The 10,999-nt window shown below is 42.4% G+C and overlaps 1 protein-coding gene across 1 annotated transcript in view; it reads left to right on the forward strand.

The window, feature by feature from the left end:
* The window catches only part of AEBP1 (AE binding protein 1), a 39,566-nt gene extending 28,603 nt beyond the window's left edge, over window positions 1-10,963 (forward strand). The window contains exons 14-22 of the mRNA XM_072402907.1: window positions 1,632-1,776; window positions 3,001-3,089; window positions 3,175-3,298; window positions 4,708-4,904; window positions 5,042-5,221; window positions 5,319-5,703; window positions 6,084-6,223; window positions 7,352-7,451; window positions 9,894-10,963. Of these exons, the coding sequence (XP_072259008.1) occupies window positions 1,632-1,776; window positions 3,001-3,089; window positions 3,175-3,298; window positions 4,708-4,904; window positions 5,042-5,221; window positions 5,319-5,703; window positions 6,084-6,223; window positions 7,352-7,451; window positions 9,894-10,438 (1,905 nt within the window). The 3' untranslated portion in view covers window positions 10,439-10,963. The remainder of the gene's footprint in view (window positions 1-1,631; window positions 1,777-3,000; window positions 3,090-3,174; window positions 3,299-4,707; window positions 4,905-5,041; window positions 5,222-5,318; window positions 5,704-6,083; window positions 6,224-7,351; window positions 7,452-9,893) is intronic.
* The last annotated feature ends 36 nt before the right edge of the window (window positions 10,964-10,999 follow it).

A 10,999-nucleotide genomic window follows, 5' to 3' on the forward strand; every position in this document is an offset into this window, starting at 1 on the left:
TGCCTTGGTGACACTACTCCATCAAGATCGCCTATCATACTTCCCTCTCACATCATTTCTTATATAGGGGTGCTAAGAAGTTCCTGGCTTAGTTCAGAAAGAAGAGAGCAATAGTTATGAAATAACACATTTATTCCACATATTCCCCCTGAGACTGATGCACTTGGTACAGCGTAGTTGCAGCTTTTCTAGACCGTTCTAATAAATGTCTTTTGGTTGGGCCGCAAACCAGCTCTCAGCAACATCTTTGACGTCAGAAATGTCCTCGAAACGTTGCCCTTTCAGGTGTTTCCTCAAATTCGGGAACAGATAATAGTCCGAAGGGGCAGGTCAGGTGAGTAGGGAGGATGGTGGACCAATTGGAAACCCAGGGTGTTCAATTTGGCAGCCACAATGTTGGACGTGTGAGCAGGTGCATTGTTCTGCAAAAAAAGGATCCTTTTGGTCAACTTTCCACAGTGTTTCATCTTAGTTGCCACCTTTAGCTGGTTCAGGAGCTTAGCATATTACTGTCCGGTGATACTAAATCTCTGAGGTAGGTAGTCCACCAACAGAATACCATAGTTGTCCCAGAAAACGGACGCCATGACTTTTTTGGCCAAGTTCTGGGTTCAGGACTTCTTCGGCTGCGGGGACCCGCTGTGGCGCCATTCCTTTGACTGTTCTTTGGTTTCAGAATCATAGATGTGGGGCCAGGTTTCATCCTCAGTCACTAAACTAGCCAAAAAGTCCTGTGCAGCTTCAAAATGGGCCAAAACGGCTTTGGATGCTTCAACTCGTTCCTTCTTCTGATCACGGTTCAAACATTTCGGCCCCCACTTCGTTGAAGGCTTGCGCATGTCTAGGATAGTGGTGATAACAAACCCAACACGCTCCCATGAGATGTCAAGTATCTGGGCGATCTTTTTTGCGGATATTCGTTCCTCAATAATCAGCTCATGGACAGCATCGCAGGTTGCCGGGTCAGTTGAGGTTCGGGGGCGCCCACTGCGGGGCTCATCTTTAACGGTGAAATGCCCAGTCTTGAAACAAGATATCCAGGTTCTGACAGTGCTGTAGGAAGGACACTTCTCCCCCAGTGTTTGTGACATCTCAGTGTGAATGTCCTTTGCTGACTTCCCTGGAGAAACAAAAACTTCATGACAGCCTGTAACTTCCGACGATGTGAAACTTGCTTGTGCCTCTGCCATCACAGCTTCTCACTAAAGACCTGATATTTGCACAGTTACATACTAAGATATTGGGCTGTCATATGCCCCCACACTCATTTTTCCATCTGGAAGGGGACAAAGCCAGGAACTTCCCAGCACCCCCTCGTAACTGCACAAGCAGCAGGCCGGCAATGAACATGGCTGATGTAAACCCCTACATTGGCATATTATAAGAGAAATGTGTACTTCCAGCTCCTCTTACAAGACTCTATGGGTCAGACAAAAGTTTTTTGTTTACATTCCATCAACCAATAAAAAGTATTATCTATCAGTGCCGTCTTGCCAATGCCACCGCTGGAATTAGATAGTGTTGTGGAACAACACACAACATGGTCTACACACTGCACGTGTAAAGCACTTAAGACAAAACTGCTATAAAGATTCATACATTTATTCTGAGGATTGTCTTTGTCCTTGCAGATGTTCTATGGAAATGTGGACAAGGACACGCCTGTGCAGACTGACTTCCCTGAACCCGTGGCAGCAAGATTCATCCGCGTCTACCCGCAGACATGGAACGGCAGCTTGTGCATGCGCATTGAGGTCCTGGGGTGCCCTATTTCCAGTAAGAAAACTCAATGTACAGCCAATTTTTTACTGCTGATATACTGCAGAAACAAAATGTTTATTTTATTAGCGATGTCATCTTCACATACGTGAGAGAAAAACTCAAAATATTATTGAGAAAAGGCCATTCTATTCAGTAGGAATAGGAAAGGAGCAGAAAAGGCTCTATTTATAAAAAAATCACCAAGGAGAACTACATGTACATTCATTCTGAGTGAATTAACAAGCATTCACTCATTAGCTTTAGGGATTGTCTTAATGTATATGTGAATAAGGCAAATTCGAATGTCCTCAGGATTTTCTCTCTTCTTATGAAAGGCTCTGAAGTCATTTTCTCTTGCGATCTAATGTTCTTACAATATGTTGAATGCACTACTGCTTACAATGAACAGAGCAAATTAACAGGTATTTTTCACATATTGGAATAATTCACAAGGGTAATATCTGTGACCTTTCTGCAAATGCTGATACATTTCCTCAGCCAGATCCCTAAGACAATCACACTGTGTCAGGGATGGTATAAGGGCAGAACAGAAGTTGGTCTTTGGTGTTGAATTTCATGTCCCCCATTGCACATTGTGGTTCTTTCCTCTAACTTTGTGTCATTGCTAAGTCTTGTAGTGACTTACAAAGAATCCACAGCATATGGCACAGGAATCCGACACTCAGGAGTGTCAAATGGGGAAGGGATGGATGGAGCACAGATTTGAGATAGGGGATAGAGGCCAATTAAAACAAGAGCATAACAGCTCTTCTCTTACAGAATTCAGGAGGTTGCATTGTGGTAAAATGTAAAATTGCATCCAGAACATCAGATGTGCATGAAAAGAAAAGCAGGGCAGACATGGGCGGTGCAAAGTCTTCCAGGGCACAAGGGCCCTGGGCCAACAGGGGCCCCAAGTTTGGCACAGGGATCCTATGTTGGCTACGTCCACCATTGAAGAAGAGCTATGACCAATCAGTAACAAATGATCATGTTCCAATATCAGTCTATTAGGGTGGGTCAGTGTTACCCCAGTAAAAATTGCATTTATGTAAATTTGTAGCTCAACTAAGCTTCAAGGCTGTGATTTTTTTTTTACCATAATGAGTTTGGTTTTTAACCATTTAAATGGCATTTTCAGCCCTTGCTACTGAAAATAAATCATTATGACAATTGCCATAGTTCGATGATTTTAGCTCATCCTTTGTTTCTGGTCCTCCCTGTTCTGTTTTCTTACAGAAGTGGTCAGCTACTACAGCCAGAACGAAGTGATAACCTCATCAGATAATCTGGATTTCCGGCATCACAACTACAAAGATCTGAGACAAGTGAGCTTCTCTCACACAAAACTATTATATTGTCCATTTTTACGATGTCCTTTCCTAACTACCAACCATGTTCATCTTTTTGCAGCTTATGAAGGTTGTAAATGAGGAATGTCCAACCATCACCAGAATATACAATGTTGGGAAGACATCGAAAGGTCTGAAGATCTATGCCATGGAGATCTCGGATAACCCGGGGGAACATGAGATAGGTAAATGGCAAAGGACATCTATATGGGTTGTAAGGCACTGGCTGGAAGGATTGTGGATGGATTTTTTGTGTCACCTTGTCATCATAGTGCGGGGCTCCAGGTATTGTGTCTGGTATGGAGAAAACAAACTTTCTGATTTCTCAGATCCTAGGATCTAGTCTACAAGGCCATATCTACCTAAGGAACAGGGGACATCGGCCTGGACCTCCCAGTTAAGAGGATACCGAAAGCCCTCCAACCAAATCGTCTATGGCAATGGCAGTGCCCTTTCAGACACACATGATTATTATTGCTACTTCACCTGAAATCAGCAGAAAAGGTCTTCTACAATTCGCTTCCTTACTGCCACACCTTCTTTGCAGAATCCAGAAATGGTGGAAGCGAGTAGTGGAATTGGAAGATCTCTTCTGCTGGCTGTTTACGAAATTTAGCAGCAAAGTTACAGTGGTGAGATGCGAACCGTAAGCTGTGACTCGTCCGGAACTTCTGGAGTTCTGTCCCTGGTATCTATAGGCTGACGTTCTCTGGAGGAGCTGAGGGAAAGCCAATGGGGTGGGTGAGGCATTTGGGGGCCCTCTGATTGTATTGTACCCTGCTAGTCTAAGCCTTTTTATACAAATACTTTAGATGTTTGGTCCATTCCTTGGTCCACATCCTAATATTTTTTCCAGCTGTGCACAGGCTTTTTTATACAGTATGTGAGCAGAATAATACTCAGGAGTTACTCTTTCACTGCTTCTGGAGGAACGTCTGTCGGCAAGCAGCATGTTTAAAAGGTGTAAGTGATGCCTGCTTGTTTTGGGGAACCAATTATGGTAATCTTGTTAGTTAGAAATGACATGAGTAAAGCTATTAGCTCGCATAAGCAAATACTTTCTTCATTTTTTGCAATAGTCTTGTTGTATGAATCCTCCTGCACTGAAACTGACTCCTGATCGAGGGGGGGGGGGGGGGGATTATGAGGCAACAAGTGAGTAGACAGTCCTCAAAGGTGATGCATTGGAAGCAGGAAAAATGGGCAGGGAAGCAATTCTGACAAAGGCCAAATGATGATGGCTGGACGATGGTTTAGAGCCCCTCCAATATGGCCAATTTTGTTGGGTGTTTCCACTATGAAATGATTAGTACCCACCAAAAGTGAGCCAAGAAAGGACAATTGATGATCTGGTGACAGGGGCATGGACTCTTCTAGCTCATTAAAATGTATGTATAGGAGGTTCACCCATCTGGTCCCATCCCACAGAAAGGTGCAGGAACACAGTGCATCACATCACAGAACCATCAGAATTACAGATATTATCAAACAATTCCCACACGTATGTAGACCAGAAATGGTGATAGGTAGCAGCAAAAGAAGTTGTATTGGTATTACTACTCCAATCAACAATTTGTCTGACTTTTGTCTGCAGGAGAGCCGGAGTTCAGGTACACAGCTGGTCTTCATGGCAATGAAGTTTTGGGACGTGAATTATTACTTCTTCTCATGCAATTTATGTGCAAAGAATATCGAGATGGCAATCCGCGTATTATGACCCTCGTCCAGGAGACCAGGATTCATATCGTACCATCGCTGAACCCCGATGGCTATGAGATCGCCAGTCCAATGGTGAGTGTAAACTCAATATGGGGGTATGAGAAACTGTGCATGGATTGCAGGTGTAGGAAGATATATAGATTGACTCCTATGAAAATAAGGGGTAGATAATCATTTCAGCACCATTTATTCTCTCCCATTCACCTCAGGGCTCAGAACTGGGTAACTGGGCATTGGGCCACTGGACAGAAGAAGGTTACGATATCTTTAGCAACTTCCCAGACTTGAATACAGGCTTCTGGGCAGCTGAAGACAGGAAGTTGGTTCCTCATCGAGTGCCAAACAATAACTTGCCCATTCCAGAAAGTTCCTTGGCGGAGGATGCCACAGTAAGTCAATTTTGGTGAACGACACGCAGTAATGATGCTATAAAGAAGTGTGATGAAAACATCACATCATTGTGACTGCAAAATATTTGTTGTCTAGGTGGCTGTAGAGACGAGAGCCATCATTGCCTGGATGGAAAGAAATCCATTTGTTCTGGGAGCCAATTTACAAGGTGGAGAAAAGCTGGTCTCTTACCCATACGACATGTCACGGGCAGTGAAAGAAGAGGAAGAGCAGCCCAGGTATCGCCCCCATCAGTCTTACATGGAGGATTCAGAGGAAGAACAAGCGTCTGATGTGCATGCAGAGGATGAGGAAGGAATGTCCAAGACTAGCGACCATGCAATTTTCCGCTGGCTTGCAATCTCCTATGCGTCTGCTCACCTAAACATGGGTGATATATCTCGTGGGAGCTGCCATGCAGATGATTACACCAAAGGCATGGGCATTGCCAATGGAGCTAAATGGAGACCGGTGTCTGGCAGTAAGTAGTGAAAACTTTGAGAAGGTTGGGTGTGATGAATGCAAAACTACAATTGATTTTTTTTAGATTATGCTTTGGCTTTTACTAACTTAGTAACACAAATAAAATGTAACATAGCAGATCTCATCAGAAAAGCTAAGGAATTTACTGCCTTCCTAGCATTTGCACCCAATGCCGGAAACTTCTATTAGGCCCCATTTACTGTAAGTGGAGGCATCGCCACTGCGGCCAGTCTGAGCCTCATCAAAACTGGAGTTACATCTCCAATCAAAATCACAATTGACCTGAAAACCTGATTGGTGGACAATGAAGTAATGCCAGTAAAGGTTCATTGATCTGATCGGTTTCATATTTCAACCCCTGTTGTTCTCTATTACCAGGTATGAATGACTTCAGCTACCTGCACACCAACTGTCTGGAACTTTCCATATATCTGGGCTGTGATAAATTCCCACATGAAAGTGAGCTGGCTGAGGAGTGGGAGACCAACAAAGAGGCTCTGCTGACCTTCATGGAGCAGGTAAGTGGTTTTAGGAACAAGTTTCTGTTTGATTGACTAAAAAATGTTAGCCCTAAAAATATAGTGAAACTCTGGGCACCTACCTCCCTTAATACCCCTGAATCCTAGAAAACTTGGTGATGTCTCTGCTCTGCCTAATAAACTTTTGAGTGTTCGCAGTCTGCAGTAACAGATTGTTACTGCAGTCCAAGTCCAATGAGTAAATCATGTGATATTGCAGAATCATAAAACCTAAACAGCCCCTACAGCTTCTACTTTAGCAGAACTTTATTTCCCCCTCGTCACACGATAAAAAACAAAATCTGCTTTGGAGAAATTGTTAGTTTAACCATTGGGATTAGATGCTTTCAACTGAGCAGGGCACAAACTTGCACCTTGGTGAGGTTTGCAATTGCTAAGTGCATTGCATTTGCTTACATGAACATTTGATGTCCATGCAGAGTCCTCCAGATAACTGCTGTAACCCGGGGAATTTCACAAGAAAATATGTTCCATGTAAACATGGAGTTTATATCGATCATCCATGGAGGAATCTGATTGATAAGCCTGGGACCTGGTCATTCCAGTTCCTGTGCTTAGTATGGAAATAAAGTATAGTAATAATAGTATAGTATAACAGTATAATCCTATTGTAGTAAGATCAGTAAACAAACGACGATTGATGATAGAAAAATTTTGGACAGCACGGTGGCTCAGTGGTTAGCACTCTGGCTTTGCAGTTGTATGTCCCAGGTTAGAATCCCAGCCAAGACACTACTTGCATGGAGTTCGCAGATTCTCCCTGTGTTTGTGTGGATTTCCTTTTCGGGTACTCCGGTTTCCTCCCACATTCCAAAAACATGTAGTTAGGGTAATTGGCTTCCCCCAAATTGACCTTAGACTGTATTAAAAACATATGACTATGGTAAGGACATTAGATTGTGAGCTCCTTTGAGGGCAGCTAGTCACATGACTATGGACTTTGTACAGTGCTGCATGAAATGGCGGAGGTACATAATTACTGTGTATTATTATTATTAATAATAATAATAATAATAATAATAATAATAATAGTGAATTTGTACTAAACAAAGCCACAGGTGACCTTGCACTGCCTAGAAGTACAATGACTTCTATTTACTCCAACAGGTTCACCGCGGCATCAAAGGAATCGTGACAGATCGGCACGGGGAACCCATAGCCAATGCTACCATCTCAGTAGCAGAAATAAACCACGGTGTCAAAACAGGTGAGAAGACAAATGGGCTTGTAGTAAATTATATTGTAATTTGTAAGTCTGCAGCTTCTGAAAAAAAGAACATGAACGGTTTCTGGTACTCAAACACATGTCGTAGGCACAGGGTATTGTATACATGGATAAGATGAATGGCATCGGGTAAATGTGCAGTAGCATTGGATGGAAAGAGCCTCAATCCCAATAAATTAATTCATATTCTGCATAACTCCAATCACAAATTTCTTTTAGTTTTGAATAGAGAAGCAAAGAATTCAGATTTTGGCTGTTAATTTCTGCCTCTAACCCATTAGAATGTAGTCTGCCCCTGTCCACCCAAAATGATAAAAAACCACAACCGTCATAGGACGCCAAAGCAATAAAACTCTTAACAGAAGTTCTAATCCTGAAATTAAGAATATTCATAGCAGGAAAAAATCTTTTAGGTATTAAGTCAATGTACATTATTGCAAAATATCACTGAAATGCCAGCAATCTTTATTCACTCATTTTAAAATGAAATGTATAATAATTTAAGTCTCAGAATTATACAACTCTACGTGTTTCACAGACGTCACTGTCCACTTCATCAGGAGTTAATTCTGTGAGACCAGCAGAAATACATATATTCAATACAAGTACAAGTGTTGAATCCAGAAATTTTTGGAAGCTGGGTGGGAAGAAGCTGTAGGCGGGTGGAAGCCCCTGTATTGTGACCCATCTGTTCAGTAATGACCCAAAACCAGCTGGGAGGTTACTGAAAAGTGCCGGGTGGTGTGCCCAGTTAAAAGGGGCCGGGGAGAACCCGTGCATATATAAATTATATCCAATGACATCTGCGAAACGAGTAGAGTTGTGTTATTCTGAGGCTTTGTTGTAAATAATTTGTTATATGTATGTTGGTTTTACTTGTTTTGTTTAAAATGAGTATTTAATAAAGATTGCTGGCATTTGGATTGATACTTAGCTTTAATTTACGTTAATTTGATGCCTAGGAGTCACTTTTTTTCTGCTATGCATATTCTAAACTTCTGGGTTCTTTGGGATTGGAATCTTAAATTTAAAAACGAACAACATTGGAGTGCACAGTTGTTGGATATTTACAGGAAGTTCTAACCCTCCCTCGCTATACTAAATGCTCAATGTACTAATGCATGTCTGCGTTCCCATTAAGTAAATAATGTCCAATAGGAACACAGACAAAAACAGGATCCTGAACACAGACAAAAACAGGATCCTGACAGAACCTCTAAACCTTCCCTGCTCTATTTATGTTTATGCCTTGCAGTATTTGGGCGATACACAAAAATGTATTTTAGTGACACAAACACCTTTAAAATTATGTGGAATAAAAACATACCAAATATTGGGATTTCAAGCTTTCAAATACTGTATGCCAGCAAAATTACAAACAGCAATGCTCAAAATCATCTATAGGTGATAATTTAAAAAAATTCAGTTCACTGGTTTATAAATTCTGGAATTATTCTCATTCTTCCATGAGCAGCAATACCCGCAATGCATTAACTGATCATTGTTTGTACAAATGTGCATCCTAGGCGTGCCCATGTGTGTGCATGGAGGGTGAAGGATTTTTATGATCGTCCTTTTTTTTTTCTATTCATTTAAAGTTTACTAATTTTTATTGCTGTGACCAGGGGGATCTAATAAGTTCCACTGGGGGAGGAAGGATAATGGGTCACCTTTACCGAGACATCAATGGTCTTTTAGGATAAGACTACGTACACACGCCAGATGATTCTCATCCGGTAATCACCTCAGTGCTGGTATCTGATGTGTGTACAGCGCTCCTTGTTCATGAATCTATCCTGGTGGATCCAGGAACAATCGTAATGAAAGTGAAAGGGAGAGAGCATAGCGTAGGGTGCCGTTCTGTCACTCTCCCCTCTATATAGAGCAGAGTGGCACTGTATGTACAGCACTCGTTCATTCATCCTTCAATCTTTCGGAAAGAATTGTGGAAAATCCTTTCCAACGACAATTATTGAATGTGTGTACCCAGCCTCAGAAAGACATCAGATTGCACAAAAAAAGGCTAATCTGCTTCTTTCCCCAGCCAGAACCAACAAGATTTGACAGCTCTGAACTCAAGTGTACTCAGCGTCACACCAGAGGGAAGGGATTGGTGAATACATTTTCACCGCCATCTTAAACAATTTGTAGCAGGTTCTCAAGCAGCTTAACAAATAAAAATCGGTTTTACCCAACATTAGTTTCATTAAGCTGGCCCTGAAGCAGGTAAATTGATTCATGTAAAAAAAAAAACCCCAAAAATTAATTTCCCCTTTTTTAATTAATAAATGAAAGGAAACCTCTCTCCTGAAGATGACATTTTTGGGGTATTAGGGTATATTACCTACAAACATGCATAAATCCAGTGCATTGGTGGAATAGGTGACAATACAACATAAACTGATCTCTCTTTATTCCCAACAGCGGCTGGCGGTGATTACTGGCGTATCCTGAACCCAGGGGAGTATCGGGTGACAGCGCGGGCTGAAGGATTCAACCCGGTGACCAAGATATGCAATGTTGGCTATGACATCGGAGCAACTCACTGCAACTTTGTTCTGGCTCGCTCCAACTGGAAAAGAATCAAAGAGATCATTGCGATGAAAGGCAAGGGTCCTCTCCGCTTGGCACCGGCTGGAGGTCGCCAGCTGACACCTGAACAAAGGCTCCGTCAACAGCGTCGCCGTATGTGGCTGAACCGCCGCCGCAAACTTTCCACCACTCTCCCACCCACTACTACACCCTATGAACCAACCACCACTTTACCACCCACTGATACCCCAACAACAATGCCACCCCGCCGGCTGGAGCCACCCACTCCTTCAGAATCCCTGTGGGATACAGAAACAGAGACCTATACAGAAATTGTCACAGAGCTGGAGACAGAGACCTGGGAAGAAGATGCAACTACTCCTGTGGCCCCATTCACCACAGCTGAAAGTTATACTGTAAACTTTGCGGACTTCTGAAAGGGAAAAAGAAATTAAAATGGGCTACAGACTGATTTATTTGTGTCATAAAAGGGTTCAAATTTCTACGCCAAAGGAGTAATTACTTCCACAAGAAAGGGATAAAGGTGTTGCCAATAGCAACCACATTCCAACTGTCACAGCTTAGAAGGTGAAAGGTGGATTTTGATTGGTAGGTATAGGGGACACCTTTAAACACCCCTCTATTCATCTGTATTTAGGGACCGATCTGTGAGCCAAGATGGAAGGTCTCTAGTAACTCCAGAGAACAGTGATGTGGTTTTATGAAGGGCCTTGCCACGTCACTTAATGCTTGTGTAAACCCGTGCAGAGCCAGAGTTTCCATACATCAGGACATGCTATAACCCCCTTCTGGCACATAAGGTAAATATTCCATAGGAAAAATCTATATACCTTCTAGATGTCTGGCTTGAACACCCTGCAGGTCCTACTGGCAACCGGCCACAAATGTTGCCAAGTATGTAAAATCTCATCAATTACCAATAAAAAATACATTTCTACAAATCTCACTGTGAAGTGTTCAATAATGCTTCCCAGCCA

The sequence above is a fragment of the Pyxicephalus adspersus genome, chromosome 2, assembly GCF_032062135.1.
Source record: "Pyxicephalus adspersus chromosome 2, UCB_Pads_2.0, whole genome shotgun sequence".
In the NCBI taxonomy this organism is placed as follows: domain Eukaryota; kingdom Metazoa; phylum Chordata; class Amphibia; order Anura; family Pyxicephalidae; genus Pyxicephalus; species Pyxicephalus adspersus.